At 37.8% G+C, this 21,862-nt stretch overlaps 1 protein-coding gene across 3 annotated transcripts in view; it reads left to right on the top strand.

Annotated features, from left to right (window-relative positions):
* vipr1a (vasoactive intestinal peptide receptor 1a) overlaps nt 1-19,614 on the top strand; it is a 35,798-nt gene extending 16,184 nt beyond the window's left edge. For 2 of the 3 annotated variants that reach the window (XM_084410416.1, XM_084410414.1), the window contains exons 4-13: nt 5,684-5,790; nt 8,469-8,566; nt 12,409-12,541; nt 14,999-15,152; nt 15,596-15,656; nt 16,559-16,625; nt 16,744-16,835; nt 16,931-17,060; nt 17,827-17,868; nt 17,969-19,312. In XM_084410416.1, coding sequence (XP_084266542.1) covers nt 5,684-5,790; nt 8,469-8,566; nt 12,409-12,541; nt 14,999-15,152; nt 15,596-15,656; nt 16,559-16,625; nt 16,744-16,835; nt 16,931-17,060; nt 17,827-17,868; nt 17,969-18,160 — 1,076 coding nt within the window. In that variant the 3' untranslated portion in view covers nt 18,161-19,312. Of the gene's footprint in view, nt 1-5,683; nt 5,791-8,468; nt 8,567-12,408; nt 12,542-14,998; nt 15,153-15,595; nt 15,657-16,558; nt 16,626-16,743; nt 16,836-16,930; nt 17,061-17,826; nt 17,869-17,968 lie in introns of all 3 variants that reach the window. The other variant, XM_084410415.1, reaches the window with a different exon arrangement.
* The last annotated feature ends 2,248 nt before the right edge of the window (nt 19,615-21,862 follow it).

Genomic DNA, 21,862 nt, shown 5'->3' on the forward strand with positions numbered 1-21,862 from the left:
TGTGACGCCTTTCTTTTCTATAGAAAGTGTGTATGTGTTTTTCTCTTTTTGGACCCCCGTGTAGATGATATAGAATTTAAGTTTATTTATGTGAATGTTCTTCTACTCATTTGCGCTTTCTGTCACAATTTCAGCTTTGATTTACGACCCTGTTTTCATCCTATGTACTGTTTACACATGTCTAATAGCTTCCAGGTCATATCTCCGTCTTGCTGAAAGGGGCATGCCTTTTCTGTGAAACTCTGAGTGCTCTGAGAGAGTGCTTTTTGGAAGAAATCCCAAACATGGATTGAGGGATTTAGATGGTACAGGGTGAAATGCAGTGGATTTATCTTGTAGAGTTCATGCAGGAGATAGCCTTTGGTGAGCTGTGATACAGGCCAGATGTGAATGGGAAAAGACCTGGATATTAGTTTGGGGGCTGGCCGAATTGATGATCATGTGATGGGGAGTGATAACTAACTGACTGGGAATGTTGAGCTGGATTTTAGGGGAGACCGAGACATATATAACATGTTGATGGAACAATTTATGAACCAGAGGGAAGAACAAAGGACATGCACGGACCCAGTGGACGCAAAAATCCTCATTAATTTATAGCAAACAGATTGAGGCTTTTTGGACCAATCAAAGGAAACGTTTGTTTTCCTTAGCACCGATTTCCCAGAAATGCTCAGTGTTTATTGCCCAGAAAGAGTGTTTAAAAGATATTCAGCTGTAAATATTGATAATATTAGATATAATTGTTTTATTAGGGTGCTTACAGTACACACTAGAGTTTACTCTGCACTACTTGCTGCGATTATGCTCATTTCAGTGGAACTATGCGAAATTTATGCAACCATAAGTTGGATTGGATTGCTTTTGGAAAGCCAGTTCAATCTATTCACTTCATTTAATGGCCTCAGAATGAATCATACACATTTTTATCTATCAAAGCTTTCTGTATTGTGTAGAACTGACTGTGGGTTTGATATTTATTTTTTTATTTTTTTATCTATTTCTATTATATAACAAAATATTGACCCAAGTGGCATTTATTTTATAGAGAAATATAGCACTAACACCTATCAAGCTAAATAAGTGTGAATTTATGGAGAATCTTAAGCAGTTCAATTCAGGAAAAAAACATTTTTTTGTTTAAAAATGTTTATAAAAATGTTATAAATTTTTAAGTGTATAATTGCATAAATGTAGCCATTTGGGACTGTTGTGTGTGTGTGTAGAAATTTTTGTTTATGGCTCTTTCCTAATAGCACTGATGCTTTGTGTAATCAAGCCTGAAGAGTAAATGCCAGCTGTTCCTATATTATCCAGCAGAAGTAAAATTCCTTTCTTGAAGCTCAATCTGTCCAGTTGTAGTATCAGATTACAGATTCAAAAGAATCTACCAGGTCTTGTGTTATGGTCAAATCAAAAGGCAGTTCATTTTTATAGGAGCATGGAAAGGAAAACAAGCGTTACGAAACTTGGCAGCACACAGATCCAGGGACATGTCATATATTTATGGAGGGTGGAGCTTCTAGTGTCCTAACACATGTGAACTTTTTACCCAGGAGCTTTACAGCAAACATACAGTCATTAATCTTCTCAACTTTTCAGAGTGGTTTTTTTTTTGCTCATAACTCAGCATTCACTTTCATGCTTCAGTCAAACACACTGTCAATAGGGCAATGACCTCATGATCACACCTCATATAAATGTTCAGGAAGTAAAGTTTACCAAACCAGAGCTGTTCTGCTTTACATGCTTGCAAGCAAAGGTAAACACAAAGTTCATGGTTCAGTAGTTAAGCTCAATCAAGAAAAAAATGTGTGGCCTAATGTTGATTTCTACAAAAATTAATTTCCATTTGTCTCTTTAGTTTATTTTTTTAAATTATATGTCATTTTATAGGTTTATGTTTTAGTTTTTTTATATTTCTGTATATCTTTAAATAATTTTTAGTTCAGTTTGAGAAATTGTAGTACTTCAATTTAAACTTTAAATTTAAACTTTCAAAATTTTAAGTTGTAGTTTTTCATCTAATATTGCATCTTATATTTCTGCTTTATTTCAATTGCCAAAAATTATTCCTAATAATTTTAGTTAACAATAATATTAAAAGTCGTAAAAATTTAAATACATAAATATAAATAAAAGTTCTACCAGAAAGACTCGGGAAAATAGATATTGTAACAAGCATGCATTTATTAGTGATCCAGCAAGCAATATATGCAATAAAGTATTTGGCGTAGGCCCCGTCCGTAACTCGCGATCCGAGGGTACGGATTCAGCATTTCCTGCCTGAAGATGAAGGCAGGGGCGCAGCCGACCCCCCCGTGAGGTATTGGAAGGGACCATCCTGGTGGTGGTGAGGAGGTTGGAGGGGAAGGGACCATCCTGCGGTGATAGAGAAGATGGAGGGAAAAACCATCTTGGTGGTGGTGGGGTGGATGGTGGTGAGTGCATCTGCGAACTCAGACAAGTGTAAGTACAGGTCCTTTATACTTCTAGTATTAGAACATGATTGGATAGATGAGAAGGTAATAAGTGACGCAACAATTGAGTCTTCCCGGCAGAACTTACGCTAAAGCTTCCATTTATTTACACATTAACACTATTTGTGTTAACTATTTGTGTTGAAATTTACTTAAATCCAATTTTACAACTTTGTCATCTTGATAACACAAGACTATAAAGGCCCTAATATACTCGCAAAGTTCCTTTTCGTTCTTTGCTTAGGAGTAAAAAAAAAAATCTGAAATGCGTGCCCAGAAGGTATACTGTTAGCGAACGTCCCGTTTAGATGAATATGTAAGTATGTGATGCACACTTTCCATTCAACACACAACAAAAATGACAGCAGTGAGAAAACAGCTACTAAGAAAGCGTCTGATCATAGCGATGATGAGGGCATGTTTGCACAAGCTCTGAAATTCGGTACTCCAGTCAAGTCACGTCATGTTTATAAACTACTTTATACAATGTATTGCTTTAAAGCAAGCAGTTTTACAGTATTGAACTTAAAAAATAAAATTAAATAAAAAAACAGTATCAGCGTCCCTTTCAATTAGAAATGCAACTTAATTTTCTACTATAAAGCGGCTCTCCGGTGTGTTCATGTTTTGAACTGGAATGCAATGAACTGGAGAAGATTACCACGTCAAAGAAGGCGGAGCCTACCTATTATATCATCACCACGGGCCAATCTCGAAGGTGTTTACCAGCTGGAGCAAACTTTTCTGGAAAGTTGTAAGTACCTCAATGTGACCATTATTTTTGGAGGCATGCCACAAATGCTGTTGGATTGAGCTTAGCTTGTATTGAACACTGAATATTCTTTAATTACCCACATTCTTACGACTTCTCACAATAGTTCCACTTTTGGAGCCGCTGTCATAATAATACATCAAGTAGCTTGCATTTGAAAGAGAAGGACACACCTAAACACCCACTTTCAATGCAGAAAGCTGCTGTAATAACACTTTGCTCAAAAAGCTTTATCAAAAGCCCAGTCGGATTCATGTTTATACAAGTCATGCTACTGTCAACACTTGCACAAGGACCAAAACTTTACCAGAACCCCCATCCTCTCCCCTCAGGCTGGCAATGAATCTTGTGTAAATTCTGACAGGAGCGAGCTTAAATCTGAGGCCCAGCGTGTGTTTCTGCAGCATGCTTCGAGGCAGACAATCTCTTCAAAGGCACGCTCTGAAACAACATAACAGCAGGTTGATTAGCTCCCATGTTCGGTCCACATCTTCATACATGGCACTGACAATCCTCATTGTCTTGTCTTTCGGGATGATGAAAGCATTCTTCTGACAATCCCTCATTGAAAACAAACCCAGACTCTAGCAGCAGTAGCTTATCTGCCTCGGTCTAGCCCCATTGCTTAAGATTACACAGACAATGTCTTATGCGTTTTTAATGCACATGTATTTTGATGAGGAGATTGTCATTTAGGAAAAACATACTGAATTGACAGTGCTTTTGTCATGGACATGAATAAAAAATTGAGCCATCGAAGGATTTTGCAAGCTCTGGATGCTGATATGAGTTGAGCAGGAGCAGTTTTTGACTATAATCTGTTTATTAGTTATCACTATAAAATAGCTCATATTTTATGTAATTCTGTTGCAGGGACTGTGAATGTCCCCAATCCTCACTTTGTCTAAATGTAGATTTTTGCTCTCAGAGGTATAACATCATCAGCTACACATACTGCTGGCAGACTGATAATGAGGTTTCCAAGCTGTCCCATCTGAGGGAGATGATCACCGCTACAACTTGCCAAATGCATATCAAACACTCCAAAAAAAAATCAGTGTTTTGCAGTGAGTTTTTTTTCCCCCCTCTTGGATCCCACAGAGCCATTTTAATTGGATGTGGGGCTGCTGTTTAACTTCAGAAATAGACAACAGCTTCTTTGTTCATGTTACCATGTTTAAAGGCTTGGTGAACAGGCAGAATGGGGTGGTCGAAATCTGTCAATTAATTGTGGAAGCTTTGCATGGAGAAAATGCTACTCATTAAAGGCTTTTTTTAGCTAGCTGATTTTATGACATTTCGTTACAAAGATTCTGTTATAATTAATGCGCAGTGGATTTACATGAAACCCTGTATACAGTTATGTTTCTCTGTTCACAAGTGGAGCCTGATGTGTTCTCCAAAGGTTTATGCCTACCTTCTTTGATGCACTAATTTTCCCCAAGGATGACAAGGTTCCTACAAATGAGAGTAACATTTTCAGGGGTGAAGAAGTTGATGTTTTATTCATGATTAATCTCTCTAATTGTGAGCCAAATTTTCCCCTGGGAAATTTGTTAGATAAAAACACAACCAGTGACAAACAGTACATTCAACTTTTATTTTATTTTATTGTTTTTAATTTATTTATTTGATAGAAAACTAAATATTTCCAAATGCAGAGTGAGATATCTGTATGACATTTTAATACTCGGTTAAGTCAGAGGCAAATTTACAATCCTTTCCTCGTAATACTGGTAATATTTTAGGAGGTGCTGTTTTTCAAAATTCCATTCCTTTCCATTCATCTTCTGTTGTGACATCAACCCTCAAAAAACCTGGCCTCAAGTCTATGGCAGAAAGGTCATGAATTTGATAAGCGTGATGTAATGTGTCCAGTAAGTAAAAGGATTTTCCAGCTGGTATTTCAGGCAGCGATAAGGCTGACAGGACTACACTCCTCCACTTTGCAGAGCGTGATTACCTGATGATGAGCTTGTGTACTCTTTACTTCACAAATCAGCTCCATTCAGTTTGAAGTCCTCTAGGCCTGAGGGGATTCTCAAGCTAGTTAACATTTAGCACAGTGATCAGTTGCTGAAACTTGCTTCTCCAAATTGCAAGGAAAACTGTTCCAAAAAATGTCCGATAATTCCATTAAAGTTTGCTCATAAAATTCAAAGATCATAAAATTTGTGTTGCAACATAAAAAAAAAAGGTATGTTCCAAGTTTTCCAGTGCATGTAGATGTAAGTAATTTCCTGTTGATTAATTCACTGGCCGCTTGAGATCCATGAAGTGCTCATTTCCTTTGCTTGTTTTGCAGTAATCGGTCAGCTCATTTTTGGCTATGCGTTTTAAGTGTGACTGAGTAGCAGTGATTACATGGAGGAATTAAGCTGTGATTGAATCTTCTAGTTTAACGTATTCACCGCCCTTTTGCCATTTTCAGGAAACATTTCGAAGAGCTGTACTGCCAATGGCTGGACAGAAATAAACCCAGTTGTCGTTGCGTTCAACTGTGGCTACGACCCAAACATCACAGAGGATGGAAACATGGTGCGTATGATTGCTTTTTTTCTTTATTGGTTTGATTGGCATCCAGTTTTAATCAGTAACTACATACATTTTCACAGGTACCAAATACGCAATCAATCAAGTTTTCTTTTTTTAAGTTATATTGTTAGGCATTTTTGCCTTTGTTGGATAGGACAGTCAAAAAGAGACAGGAGGTGAGAGGGGCACAGCATCGGGAAAGGACCACGAGTTTGGTCGCCTGAAGTGCTGTTGCGCTATATGTCAGAACGCTGCCCACAAGACTATGGCTTCAACGTCAATCGAGTTCACTATTAAATCTAAAATAATAATAATAATAATTCGTTACATTTATATAGCGCTTTTCTATATGGAAGGAGGAATCTCCTCAACCACCACCAATTTGCAACATCCACCTGGATGATGCGACGGCAGCCATATTGCGCCAGAACGCCCACCACAGAGGCCAATGGGCAAATTTGGCCAGGATGCCGGGGTTACACCCCTACTCTTTTTCTGAAGGACATCCTGGGATTTTTAATGACCACAGAGAGTCAGGACCTCGGTTTAACGTCTCATCCGAAGGATGGTGCTCTTTGACAGTGTAGTTTCCCCATCACTTTATTGGGGCATTAGGACCCACACAGACCACAGGGTGAGCACCCCCTGCTGGCCTCACTAACACCTCTTCCAGCAGCAACCTAGTTTTCCCAGGAGGTTTCCCATCCAGGTACTTACCAGGCTCAACCCTGCTTAGCTTCAGTGGGCAACCAGTCTTGGGCTACAGGGTGATATGGCTGCTGGCTGCAATAAATCAATTAATACAATGTATGGTAGGTGCCCAAAGGTTAAGACTCTTTAACCTCAGCTTGCAGTACCTGAAAGTATTAACACATAGAGCGTGCTGTTATTCCCTTATATCCTTGCTGTAAAAGCCTTGCTGATATTCAGACCAAAAAATAAAATTGAGTAACTTCTCAGGTCTGGACTCCATAGCACATTTTTTAATGACCAAGGACTACCCAGATGTCGTCTGACTGACATGTAAAGCAACGAATCACAGTTTGTTTTGTTTTGCGTCATGTTTAGGGGTGTGAAAATGTAATGTCGACATCCCTACAATAATAGACCGGTAATAATAATAAAACTCCTGGACGTATTTTAAAGAGTATATGCCGCGAACTTTACATACTTCACACCCAGCGTTTAGTTGATCCTGATAAGCGTTTATTATCACAGTTGTAAACACAACGGCGTTCTTATTAAATTAGAGGGTTCGACCTCACGGCATCTTTGTTTACAGGCGGACCGCTAAATAACGCGACACACATGTCTCCCGGACATATTGTAGAATTCAACCAATCAGATGACGACTTCGAAAATCCTGAAGTGTTTTCAGTTAAGTGTGCCATATGCATCTGACGTTCAGCCAGCGGTCCGTCTGAGGCTGAGACTGACAGTAGTGGGGCTTCATTGCTGATTTAATTTGTGTTTGAATCGGTTGGGTAAATGATTCAATGACTCACTCAATGAATAGCCGCGTTTCCACCAAAATTACCCAGAACAATTTGTCCCAGGAACTTTTTTTCCCCCCAGACCTGTTGCTGTCTGCGTTTCCATCGTGGTCTACCGTGTACTGTGTAGATTAGGCAAATTAGTCCAGTGACATAGGAGTGCGGTCGACTTTCCAGTTTGTGTTGGATTTCATCCTCCGTATATAATCTTTATAAAGCCTGAACTTCGTCTTCGGTCCATCGGTTGTATTTTTTTAAAGTCCATCGTTGATCTGAATAGCAAACAACTCTTACTGCACGCACCGCAACTGACTTTTAAAAATGGTGGTTGAAATAAAATGCTGTGTGGAGTCAGCCAATCAAAATGCTGCGTGAACTCAACCAATCAGCATGTTCAGCGCCCAAGTCCCACCTCCGAAAGTTCTTGAACTTTGAAAAAGTACTACCTTACGAGCAGGGACTTTCTGAGGGGGACATTTTTACCCAGAACTTAATTTAGACCCTGGTACCTGGGTTCCAACACATCGAGTACCTCCCCAAAGTCCCTAGTTCCTGGGGAAGGTTCCTGCGGTGGAAACGCTCAAATCTACTTTCTAAATTGGTAGTTCTTTTAAATAATTAATTACGTAGTTTAAAAAATATGTTCTATATAGTTTGAATGTGTGTAGTATCTGGACGTACGACATTCGTCAAGTTGTCATTATCATGTTGACCTATCAGCATCAGTTGCATCGCTTTACTGCCTTTCATAACTCCTCTCTGTGGCCTCATGGGATAGTAAAGTGTCCATTGGTATTTTTGCCTACTATATTGTAGGGAAGTAGGCATATTATTTAGATGCAGCCAGTCACTTGTTTTGTTTCTGAATGAATCCGTGTTTTGAACGAATCGGCTGAATGAATCAATAAACACAGTCTCTTTTCACCACCGACTGGAATACTGATATAACCTGCAGAAAGAGTTGGTGAGAAATACAAACCACTGATTTACAGACTGTCTGTCTTGAACACGCAAACACTAATTAGCGGAGTAATTCAGTTTTAATGGAAAATCTTCTGCTTAATGGCAGCTAATTAAACCAGCTATCCAAAACAATCAAGACTGTTGTTATAGTTCTTATTCCAGTTCTACATATTAATCATTTTCATCGAGTTTAGTTGGCCATCATTCAAATTTTTTCCCTCATAGGGTGAATTCCTGGGCTCTGTGAGAATTGGATACACCATTGGTCACACTGTGTCTCTTATATCCCTCATTATCGCCATCATCATCCTGTGCTTTTTCAGGTAAGTCCTCAAATACAACTCAAAATATACCATTGATGTGTTTTATAGGACAGGAGTCACAAGACCTTGGCTCTTTATGGCTTTTGCCTCTCTCACAAGGAAGAAACTCCCAAATAACTCAAATTTGATAGTTTTGTTGTCCTCAGTGGATACCCACGTTTTATGTGATTGATTCTGCTGTGATCTAGCAGCAAATCAGTGTTCTGCTAAATCACACTGGTGAAAAGCCAGAAGACCTTGTTCAAAATGCCCCGTTTTATATCACATTTAACAATACATTGCGAAAGTACACCAAGTCAGGCATTTGATTGGGTTATACACAGTTTCCATTATTGCACAACCTGTCAAACAAAATGGCTTGTAACCTCTGAGATGCAGCTTTGCAGTGCACAAGCTTCTCAGTAGTAAATTAGTGAGTGTAAAACACAGTGAATGTCCCGTTCAGTGACCTCAGAGGTGAAGCCATATCTCAAGTGTATTGAACAGCTTCCTCTTTTGGCTTACATCACTTAATTAAACAGGAACACAGTTCTTGAGAGTCTTGATATGTTTAAGCTCTCATAGTATACAAGTTTCCTTCTCAGCTTTGAACACAAGCAGTGTGTTTGAACAGAATGAGCTGCTCTCCTCAACATGAACAACATATATGAATGAAGAACATTCATTTGAGTGCAGATAGTAATATGCACGGAAATTTCATGAATTGAGAATTTGATTTTATACAATTATTTTAGTTTTAGTACAATAAACATTTAAACATTCATATTTTAGTTTTTCAAAGAAAGTGTTTGTTTGTTTTATTTCTTGAATCTTTTTAGATAACTGGTATCAATATCATCCTCAGACAGGTTTGTTAAAAAGTTTGCCAAGTCTTCTTAGGTAAATTACATTTGACCACATTAATCCACATTATTAAGCAAGTCACAGTTGCTTAAAGATCTTTCTATGAAGATAAAAAGCATGAAATGGTGCAATGTCTTTCAAAAGGCATAAAAACAACTAATATTTTGCAGACACTGAATAGAGATTATCAAACTGTCGAAAGATTTGTGAGTGATTTAAAGCACAGAAGAACCTGATCAGATAAAGGCTTATTAAGGGAAGTGTCAAACAAATGAATTGTATCAAAAGTACAGCTATAAAAAAGCCAATACTGAGCAGCAATCAGTTGAAAGATTATGTGTAGCCTATTTTCAGTCATCTTTAGACAGATGCATTTACATTGTGACTGTGCCTCAGATGCAATCAACTCTTGCAGGGTAGATCGATCTCCTGTGGGAGGCGAGGGCGGAACAGTTTCCTATTGTATGTAGCCCTTTTGTCTTAATGTATAAAATTCTGTCTCGCAGACATTGGGATGGGGGAGGTAACGTCCCCAATAACCAAAACAAGCAAGTACACTAAGTGCACTAAGTTCCCGTACGAACCGATTGGACCAATTATCTGCGCAACATGACTGAAGTCTGGTTTGTTTAATTGTGCATGTGTGGCACGCGAATCACTGTATACTCTGCGTTCCAAACGTGTGGTAAGATTTGCGCGAGCCGTTCCTATCGCGACGCTGATGATAAAATGTGCGACCCATTTGAATTCTATTGAGAATTTGCCACTTTAAAACGCTATGGAGAAAGTCAAACTTGATCTAAAACAGCCACATAAACTGAAATGACTGATGAAAAGAGGAGAAAACATCATCTTGCACCAACATAAACCAGAAAGCGTTTTAAACTACTCATGACCACCTTTACTAGAATGTATCACTTCTATTGTATTTATTGTGGTAATTGTTGACTTACTTGTTATAACTAACTAATAATAGATTATTTGTCAAGGGAACAGATTTTTCATTACAAGTTGTACCAACCTATAGTTTCTATGCTATTTTTCATGACAAATGCTATAGATAAAAAAGAAAGAAAAGTTAACATTGCTCAAAGTATGGTAATGAGGAGCCATCAATGGTCTTACCTGTGATTATCCCTATTGTAACAAATACTATAGTTAAACAATTACAAGAACTTTTATAAGGCTGAGTACAAGTTAGAATCAAGAGCTTTAGGGCCCTATTTTAACGATCTGAAACGCAAGTGTCAAAGCGCAAGTAACTTTGTGGGCGGGTCTTGGCGCTGTTGCTATTTTCCCGGCAGGATAAATGACTCTTGCGCCTGGCGCAAATCAAAAAGGGGTTGGTCTGAAGTAGCTTCATTATTCATAGGTGTGGTTTGGGCGTAACGTGAAATAAACCAATCAGAGCGACATCTCACATTCCCTTTAAGAGCAGGCGCGCTTGTTCTAAAGCGGATTCCTATTATAACGGCGGATTTGCCAGGCGCACGACAGGAGCGGTTCAAGGCCGAGGAGACCGACGTTCTCGTCAGGGACGTTGGGGATGGAGAAACACACCCAAATTAACTTCGGTTAAACAGGCGTATGATAATTTGGGTAAATGTGTAAGCTAGATGTATGCTTTTATAATAAAATGTCTATCTATCTATCTATCTATCGTAATAATGTATGATTTGCAAAAATAACTGCTGCGTCTGTGTGTAGATGAGAGAATCAAAGTGTATGCGCGTTGTGCACACGCTACATTGATTAAGGCCAAGCATGCGCCCTTAAAATAGCATATGAATAACATGCGTGACGCGCCACTGACTTTAAACTGTTTTTTTTCGGTCAGTGGCGCAATTGTTTTCTAAACCTGTAAAATAGCATGAGGGAACGTTTGCGCCGGAACACGCCTCCTCTTTGCGCTGAACCGCCCCGGGGAGCGCAAGTGTATTTCTTAGTTAACCGACGTGCGTCTGTGGAGGGAAAAGTCCGCTTTGCGCGGGTGCAAAATAGGAATGATACATGCGTCGGTGTACAAAGTCAATTGCGCTGGGTGCAAGATAGGGCCCTTAATGTCTGGACCTTCCTGAATTATTGACTAAACAATTGGTTTCCCCCATGTGTAATATGTGTTCTGCTAATAATGACAGATATTAGGAAAAACCTGGCAGAAGACTGGAAATTAACATTGTCAATATTAAAACATTTTAAGTAAAGTTCTGCTGTTGAGCAGCAAACAATTATTTGAAGCTGCTGGTGTCTCTGGAGCCTCAAGAACCTCTCCATGGCTGCCAGTTGTGCATAAAGCTGCATTTCAGCCACCCCTAACCAAAGCTCACAAAGAGAAACCTTTACAATGGGTTTAGAAATACATTTTTAAATAGTTGCGTTTACTGACGAATGCTGTGCTGCATTGGTCCAGATGGATGGATTTCTGGATGGTTGGTGAATGGCTACCCCGCTCCAACAAGACTGTGACGTCTAGCGGGTGATGATTTGGGATGGAATATTGGGAAGTGAGATTGTTTGAAGTGTTAACCGTTTAGCGGGGTCCCAGGGCATGCTCCCTCATTAGATTTATTTGTTTGCTTGCTTGTTTTATTTATTTCTTTTGTGGTACCATCCACATACAAAGTTTGTTAATAACATGACTGCGTGTATTTTATATTATTTAAGCACCTAAAACCTTAAGAGTGTGAGAATTTTACTTAAGGTTTTCCATTTACCTAAGAAGACCTGGCAAAATACTCAACAAACCCGTCTGAGATTGATACCAGTTACCTAAAAAGATACAAGAAATAAAACAAACAAACACTTTCTTTGAAAAACTCAAATATGAATGTTTATTGTAGCGAAATCCTACTGATTTGTCACTTGCATAATAATTTGGAACACAGTGTTTATGCAGAGCCTATTATGTAAACTTCAGCACTTGGTTAATTTTGTTTTTGCATATCATTTATTATGTTAAAAAACAAACCACTGAGTCTCTTTCTGTCTTTGCTTTCCAGAAAACTGCACTGCACAAGGAACTACATCCATATTCACCTGTTCATGTCCTTTATACTGAAGGCTGTGGCTGTAATAATGAAGGATGTTGTCCTGTATGAGGTGGGGGAACCTGATGACTGCCACTATAGATCTGTAAGTGGTTTTTAAGCAAGGTAGCATATAAACAATGTTTACATCCAGAGAAATACGCTTTTTAACAAGTGTAATGTCCCGTGTCATGATGACGCCATTTCCGCGGTACCCTTGATTTCTGGTTTTCTGTTGAAACCAGATGCTTTAATGTATTATGAGTTTTATTAGACAGGTGAGCAGCTGTTTGGATACCTTTATCGACAGACAACTAATTGTTACGGTTCAACTCAACACGGTTAGTCTTTTTGTTTGAATCTCTTGTTTTCTTGATTTACCGTGAGTAACAAGTTTGTACCCAAAAAGTCAATCAGACAACACTATTATGTCAATTATGTGAATTTAAAGGGATACTTCACCTCTGGGAAGATGAATGTGTATTTAAAATAGGTAATTTAAGTAGAAGAAATGTGAAGAAATTTTTGAATTTGGAGCTTTCTAGACTGAGAAAAGCCAGAAAATGTATTGTTGGCTTATGTGGATGAAAGACAACAACTCCCAGAATGCACTTGCTTCGCTGCCTTAGGAGGCCACGCCTACCGGTAAGAGTGCGCAGTTGTTGAAAACAACAAAAACAAAATGACGATTTTTGCGTCATCGGAGGATTTTTTCCAGACAAAAAATACATAAATCTCTTGTCTCAGGGGGATATGAGGGTGGAAAGCATGGTAATTCGAAAATACTATAGGTTTTCTACTAATACAAAGCTTAATGCTAAATCCTGAAGTAACCCTTTAAGCGATCAAATATTACTGTAACAAAGTTCAAGTTTAGGGCAGAAGGTGGCAGGCATTTAACATAACTTTGATTGTAAAATATGCATAAACAACAAAATGAAAGGAGCGTCATATAAACATAATAAAACAGAAATGTAAAATGTCCCAGTCGCTCGGCCCGTCCTGCTTCATACCACTGTAACGCTAATAAAACTTTAAAACATTAACTGAGCTCTTAATACATTAACCCGTCGGACGGCTTTTCATCTGCTGTGGAGGTAAAGACGACAACTCCCATGATTCCACGCTCATTCACGGCTTCATCAAGCTACGCGTTTGTTTTTGTTTTGAATAAGCGACCCCTATGTAGAAAATGAATGGGAATTTTACTTCCGGCCCAAGGCCTGACTGATGAAAATCGAACCTCTGAATTCTGCCATTGACTAATCAGAATGAAGTACTGCAGAGATAACTGCAGAGAAATTTTACAATTATATTTCCTGGTGAACTGTAAAACGTATTAACAGGCAACTGTTACCTTAAGGAGGTCTTTTTTAACCGAACTAACAAAAATGACTAATGTTTTTGTAACCCAATGTAAGCCAGTTTGATTAATGATTTTAAATCATATTTTTCACTTGAATATTACCACATAAAGCACATTCATTAGGTCATAGGTGTATTTGGTTGCGTTCTATTTTATTTCTGCTTTCTTAGCTGAATGTAACTGCACCTGGTGAAAGCAATTGATTTTTACCCCCTCTTAACGTAAGAAACAAACAGCACAGACTCCCACAATTGATACACTGTCAGGAGTAAATTGCTCTAATGTTTTGTCATAAGGTTTGCTCTTTAAATGTTGGTTGGTAAAGTGCTCATTAATCTCATTTTGTGGCGAGGCGTAGCCATGTTTGAGCAGTCCTTTAAGATCTTTGAAGAGTTTGTAAATGACCTCCCTCATCCGGATATGGTCGACGCTGTATTTACCCAGCATCATGGTAATGTTTGGCTTGTTTAGTGCCATTTTCATATTCATTAATAGCATATGTGTTGTGCTCGGATTTAAAAAAAAAAAATCACGAAGTAATAACATTTCGTTAATAAAGAGTTATTAGATAATAAAGGGTTATTAGAAAAGCTTACATTTTCGACGGCCTGTGTGTGTAAAGGTTTAATAGTGTGTTCTCTGTGTGTTTTCCTGTATAAACACTCTGAGTGTTTTGAGTAGTCTGGACGCAGCTGTTGGCCAACAGAATATGTCACATCTGTCACAACAGGGTGCTCAAACACTCATGATGGCACGGTATCCCCTCCGTAAACACCCTTGCAAGGTCACAACATGTTTGACATTTAAGCGGCCCGTAGAGGAATCAGGCTTAGTTGGATATTGTTGTTAATTAAAATGGATTCGCTATATAGATTGTTTATGTCTGTGTGATTATTGCAATAATTATTAACAATTCTGGGTGATAATTACATGTAGTATATCTGAACAGTCAGTGCACTACAAGTTTCAAACATTAACAGACCAGCATGCGGAGTTCTTTATATGTGTTTACACTCTTTTTAATGCCCCTCTTTAGAAGTATTGCACAATGTCTTCTAGTGCTAAGCGCATGCAACACACCAGCGCAAAGGCATTCCCTTTGTTTAAGTACATGGTAAACATGCAAGACCGCAGTTCCTGTTATAATATACACAAGTGCATAATAGTTCTAAACAAAATCCTCTCTGCATTTTACAGGTGGGCTGCAAGGCTGCGATGGTTTTCTTCCAGTACGGCGTCATAGCCAGTTTCTTCTGGTTACTGGTGGAGGGTCTGTATCTGCACACTCTCCTGGCTGTGTCCTTCTTCTCTGAGAGGAAGTACTTCTGGTGGTACATTCTCATTGGATGGGGTGTGTATGTGCATGTATCTCAGTGCCAGTGAAATTAAGATATATGGCCCCTCAGTCTCGTAACTCTTCACGACAGGAGAGAAACGCCTGTCAAATATGAATGAAAAATTGATCACTAAAGTCAATAGGACCTTGTCCATGTATACACTCGAGATTTAACAATTAACCTTTACATTGACGTCACTGTATTGTGTTGGAAAAAGTTTCACATTTCTTTAAATTAAGGATTGTATATTGTGATAAGCAGGCGCCGATCTGTATCTCAGGATCAATTAAGGTTTGAGGCTAACTGGAAATCCCACTTGTTTTATTGAATTCCTAATGGTTGTGTCGGCCAATTAAATAAGGAATCCCTGGAAATATGCCTTCATTCATGCCTTCATTTGTCAAAATTGTGTGTATTCAAATATTGATAATATTTATAGTCGATATGTGTGTTACAGGAGTTCCGGGTGTCTTCATAACAATCTGGAGCATCACAAAAGCTTATTTACATGATATTGGGTAAGTAAATGGAGCTTGTTCAGAGAACTGCACTTTGCTACTATAAAGCCATATAAAAAATACTTGTTGTAGCCACCGTTACCTAAGAGTAACAAATGGAGTAAGGATGTAACTATTTGTATGAGTTTATGAGCTCAGTTGAATTTCTGTCTTCTGCACACCTTTTGCCGATAGCTACAGTATAGCTGACACTGTAAATTTCACTCAAGGCTGTTCCTTGATGATAAATTACATGCCGGTATGGAGGTCAGTAGTCTATATTTAGAACAGAGCTCATAGGAGTGGACATTTGAAAATAATTATGTGGATATTTTCTTCTTCATTGCACCATTTAAAAGAATTTCATAATTTGTTTTTGCATTAAATCTACATGTAGACTGTGGAATGCAACATACGTTCAAACAGTGATCGTCCACTTTTTTTAGCAGCCTTGGGTCTGGAAATGTTTTTCCACATTCATTTTGAATTTTAAACAATTATTTAACAAAGAGTTTAAGAAATTTCTATATCAATCAGCTTTGTTTCAATGGTAAAAGTGACGTTTAACTCTTCAGGATTGACTCTTTTCACATTTCCGGGTTTCTCAGAAGCGGAAGTCGTCATAGTTGGGTAAACCTTTATAGCGGTGAATGAGAGAATACATTAAATATATTTTTGGTGTTCCCATGTGCTCAAATAGCATAAGAAAAACTCCACAAATGTTTTCACATCTTTCAAAAAGAGGAAAAAATATAGAGATAGATTGATAACGGCATGAACAACCTTGTAGCTCAAGGTTTGTACAGTATTGCCGAAAATTAATTTCTCTATGCAGAAAATGAATGAGAATTTTACTTTCAGAACCCAAATGTTTTGCTCCATCACCGTAGATTCATTCTACAGCTATTATTTCCTTTTAACAGATGCTGGGATCTTATTGACGATGATCTGTGGTGGATTATAAAAACCCCTACGTTGATAACGATACTGGTGAGTGGCCGTACACCAGCATTAAATTCTAATATGGCAATATAAAATAAACTAATTTGGCAAGTGGTGAATGCAATATTCAAATAGGTCATAATCTGTTTATTCTGTTTTTCCCTAGATGAACTTTATTCTCTTCATTTGTATCATACGGATACTTCGTCAGAAAATCAGCTCCCGGGATATTGGGAGAAATGAATCACACCAGTACTCGTGAGTTTTTGCGTTAGATCATAGACACCGCGGTCTTGCATGCACAATATAAACACAAAAGTATTCCAACATATGCCATTTCTTTCGATTTACAGGAGACTTGCAAAATCAACTCTACTTTTGATTCCCTTGTTTGGAATAAACTACATAATCTTTGCCTTTATGCATCATCGCATCTCGTCTTACGTGCGTTTGGTGTTTGACTTGATCCTGGGGTCTTTCCAGGTAGGCAGCAGGGGACTGAAACATGTTTTTACCCACAGCTGCACTCTTCTATAAGCAATTACTTATCTAGTTTGGATTTCTTAAATGCCAATAAGAATACTAAGATTGGCCACAGCAATAGACTCACCGTGGGATCTGCCAGCGGTGATATTATTCCCTCGATGTTTGTTATGCAGCTAGATGAAAAGGTTGAATGAGGATATACAAAAATGGCCTTAAATCCATCTTTTTCTGAAGTCAGATGAGTTGAAATTTAAATATGTGACCCTGGACGACAAAATCAGTCACATGGGTCAATTTTTAGGACAACAGGACAATATTTGGCCGAAGTACAACTACTTGAAAATCTGGAATCTGAGGGTGCAAAAAAATCGAAACATTGAGAAAATCGCCTTTAAATTTTGCTGCATTCACTCACAAAATAAATGTTTTATATATTTACGGTAGGAAATTTACAACATATCTTAATGGAACATGATCTTTACTTAATATCCTAATGATTTTTGGTATAAAAAAAAAAAATCGATAATTTTGACCCATGCAACTTATGTTGGCTATTGCCACAAATATACCCGTGCGACTTGTGACTGGTTTTGTGATCCAGGGTCACATATAACATTGATTTTGTGGTCTAAGATGGTAATTTCTTTCATTTGATTTATAATTAAAACTGATTCTGATTAAATCATGAATGTATATTCTATATATATATATTCTAGTTTTTTTTTATTTGTTTGTTGCTATGACTGACTTTTTTTTTCTTAAGGGATTTTGTGTCGCTGTCCTGTACTGTTTTCTAAATGGAGAGGTAATATGACCAGAATTTTATTTCACAAAACACATGAGTGAATTTGTTTCTTGTGATTATAAAAATCTTTGAACACAAATAACTGTAATTTTCTGTCCAGGTTCAGTCTGAGATTAAACGAAAGTGGAGGCGGTGGCACATGCAGAGATTTCTGGGAGCTGATACCAAGTACCAGCAGCCCTCAATGGCAAGCAACGGCCTCAACTTCAGCTCCCAAATCACTATGATGACGAAGTGCAGCCCGACCACACGTCGCGCTTCCGCCTGCCAAGATGACTTCTCCACCGTCTGAATGCCGAGCGATGCTCCGTTTATAACGGGACACAGAAAGCAATGAATCTGTGCAGTACACCGCACCACCTCCACCATCTGCAGGGTGCAGCTCCTTCGTCATTCCTGTAGGAACTGCGCATCTCACTGCTCAGCAGGAACATGCGGGAAACCGTGCAGCTCAAGGCTTATGGGGATGTTTTGGCATGTGATGGTGGTCATAGCCATCATTTCAAACTCATCGATCAGGAGGGAAACATGCGGGTAAAATGGACTCTTTGAGGTTTGATTGTGTTTCATTAAACTACTGACTCCGAACAGCAAAGGACGCTGTCTTTAGTACAAGGATGCGATCAGAGTGATTTTGCTGAAGAAGAAGCGTTTGATTCGTGGTCCCCATCCATCGCCCCATTTTGGTGCACGACACCACCACAGGCATTAATCTTCTTCTTGTTGGTATCTGTCTGTTGTGTTTTTCTGTTTCCCCTGCCCTCATTATGCTGCTCAATATTTGTCAGACTCTTAATAATCTGTAAAGCTGAAAGGTGACCTTTTAGGTCTCTTGTGACCAGGTTTTATTTTTATCTCCTTCCTTATTCCAGGAAAAAAGTCATGTGATTCAGACAGACTGACATTCTGCTACAATCCTGTTTTTGCGTCCTACCCATTTTTGTCATGTGCTTGCATGTCTGTGGACATGTGGACAAACACAAACGTCTCTCATTGAGAGTCATAAAAGCAAGCTTACTTGTGCAGCTGAAGTATAGTGCGTCATTCTGTGTGTTTTATGATAGTGATTTATAGTGTAATTGTATAGGTCTATGTTAACATTTACATGGGTTGTGTAACTGCACTGTTGCATAAAGACAATTGTAGATGCATTATTTTATGAGATTGGTCTTTCTAAAGAGGATATTTAGTCCAAGATCTTTTTAGCTGTCAGAAGTACATGCGTATTGTTAGTCATAGTTGCTGGCGTGAAAATGCTCCTGCATGTTTGCATGCACAGTTCTTGTAGTGTGAATAAGATGTACATTTAAGAGAAAATGTCCCTATAAGAGTGTTGTTGCTGTTTTTTTGAAAGTGTATTGTGGATGTTGTCATAGAAAGTATACAGATCAGTTTGATTACATTAGGTCCTATGTCTTTTCTATTAAATTATTTATTTTCAGTTATTTTTCTATTTTCTATTTAACGATCATCAACATCACCAATAAGCGATTTAAACGAGTTTTATTTAATTTATTTTAAATAAAACTTAATTTTAGTAGGTAATTGCCTTCAAAGTATATACACACACACTCTTTTAATCTTTTAATTGTCTCTTATTTATTATTGGTCAGGAAATTTGCACAATTGTATCAAATGCATTACTTAAAAAGCCATTGCTGTCTCAGAAAAACATCAAAAACAGAAATGATGATCCAGAGCGGTGTCTTCGAGAAATATAATAATAAATGCATCTCTACCACAGTGAAGCATGGAGGAAGAGTGTCATTGTGTGGGGAGCCTTTTTAGCTGCTGGTATTGGTGCAAAATCTGGTATTGTAAAAAGTTATTTAATGCTTTGGAGTAACTGGAGAATATTGCAGGATGGCTTGCTTTCCTCAAGGAAAAAGTTGTTATCTGAAGAGGAATGATCAGATGTTATTTTTCAACAAGACAACGCTCCTGCCCAAAATGCAAAGACAACCAAGAAGTGGCTTGAGAACAAGTCCGTCAGACTCATGTTTTGGCCTCAGAGTCCAAATTTGAATATTTGGTCTCTCATTAAACTCAAACGAACATTTAACTTTTTAAAGCCATCAACATTGAGTGGAACAACACTGACTCTTCTTCAGGAAAAAGCTGTCTGCAAGTTGGGGAAGGCTATTCCGTGCTAATTTACTGCATTTGTGCAATTCTTGATCATTTCCTAACCAGTAATTTGTGATTAAAATGGTTTAGAGTCTAGACCATTAAACAACCACTTCATATTTTTTTTTGGTTTGGCCTATTTTATGTATTTATTTTTGCCCATGAGTGTGTGTGTGTGTGTGTGTGTGTGTGTGTGTGTGTGTGTGTGTGTGTGTGTGTGTGTGTGTGTGTGTGTGTGTATATATATATATATAGATTGATTAATCATATAAAAATTATGACAAATGTTTTTTTTTTTTTTTTTTTTTTTCTGTGGTAGGTATTCATATACACAAGGGTCCCAAAACACACATTGTATTAATTCTGGCATTAAATCAACCACAATAGCAACTGCTTTGTTTTCATTTATTGTGGATTTCAGATTTCTCCTGAAGTTAAAAAAAAATAAAAAATCATGAAAACGCCTGCTAGAGACATTACTGCTAAGATGACAATCAAATCTTGAGCAAGAATGATGGAGTGAGAGAAACCAGACCCAGTGAAAGGTGAGAGAGATCTCATCTTTGTTTACCTCCCGTCTGAAACACATCTCTCATTTATTTATCTACCAAATCCCTTCTTAAATTATTCTCGTAACTCTCTCTCTCTCCTTATCCCTTTGTTTAGCCCTAACTCTACATATAACATTTTCAATGTGTGAATACCAGGCAGCTCGTTGATGTCCCACCAGACAGATTACCGAACTCAGAATGGCCAAGCCTGGTTTAAAATTACAGAGAGATCTCCAATACATAAACAAAATGTTTTATTTTATTGTGAGCAAATGAGCCAACAGGAGGCAGTGACTCCTGAGGATTTCAATGAAATGAATGCACTCCCATGGGGGGAGGGCTGGAAACCAAGCCTAGAATCACATCATGTTAATTAGATATAAATATTAATGAAAGCATGAAACCCCCTCTTATAACAAAAGCCTCAACTACTTCACAAATGGACTGTTTAAAGACTATGGCATATTATAATTAAATTCTCATAATTCATTATTACAACTATAAACATCTTTGTTTGAGAGGCTTATTATTAGATGCCCTATACTGACATCAGGTTATAGTCCCTATGATTTATGGATATTTGTGAATTAACCTAAGCTTACTCATAAAGTGTGAAAATCACTAAGATTTACAACCTTCCTCTTACACCATGTTGTTGAGGACATTTTTGGTGTCTAATGATTCTAATCTTTGTTGATAATTTAATGCTTAATGGGTTACAGCAGCAGTTGTATGGAGGGATTATTGGGCCAGATTTAAAACTAAAAGTCTAAAACTAAAAGTCTTAAACGAAAACTAAAAGTCTAAATTTGAAACTAAAAGTCTAAGTCGAAAACTAAAAGTCTAAGTCGAAAATGAATTTGGTATTTAGGATTGGGCATTTGTTTTAAATCTGACCCAATAATGCCTCCATATAGTTGGGTGCATGGGAGAATGCATTACATTTATATTTAAAAAATAGAGAGAGGTTGATAACGGCAGTCAGAAGAGATAAATAGATTTCAACTGTAGGCTACTACCTGAATTAGAAACCATAACATATAGCCTGTTATGTATCTGTTATGTATAGAAACAACCTCACAGCAGCGATAGCTAAAAATTATTATTTATTTATTTATTTGGTAATTTGATGCAAAGGTAATATTATACTACGTATAGTGTTATAAATTAACATAAAAAAATAATATAAAAAACTTAATGTAGGATTTAAGATGCCGATACCGCTAAAATTCGTCATCACAGTCCCTACAGGCTCTGAGTCCAATGGGCTTCTGGCAGTTTAAAATTAAAATTTTGTCAGTTGGAGTTTGAACAGT

This window comes from Rutilus rutilus (assembly GCF_951802725.1).
Source record: "Rutilus rutilus genome assembly, chromosome: 6".
NCBI classification, from domain to species: Eukaryota; Metazoa; Chordata; class Actinopteri; order Cypriniformes; family Leuciscidae; genus Rutilus; species Rutilus rutilus.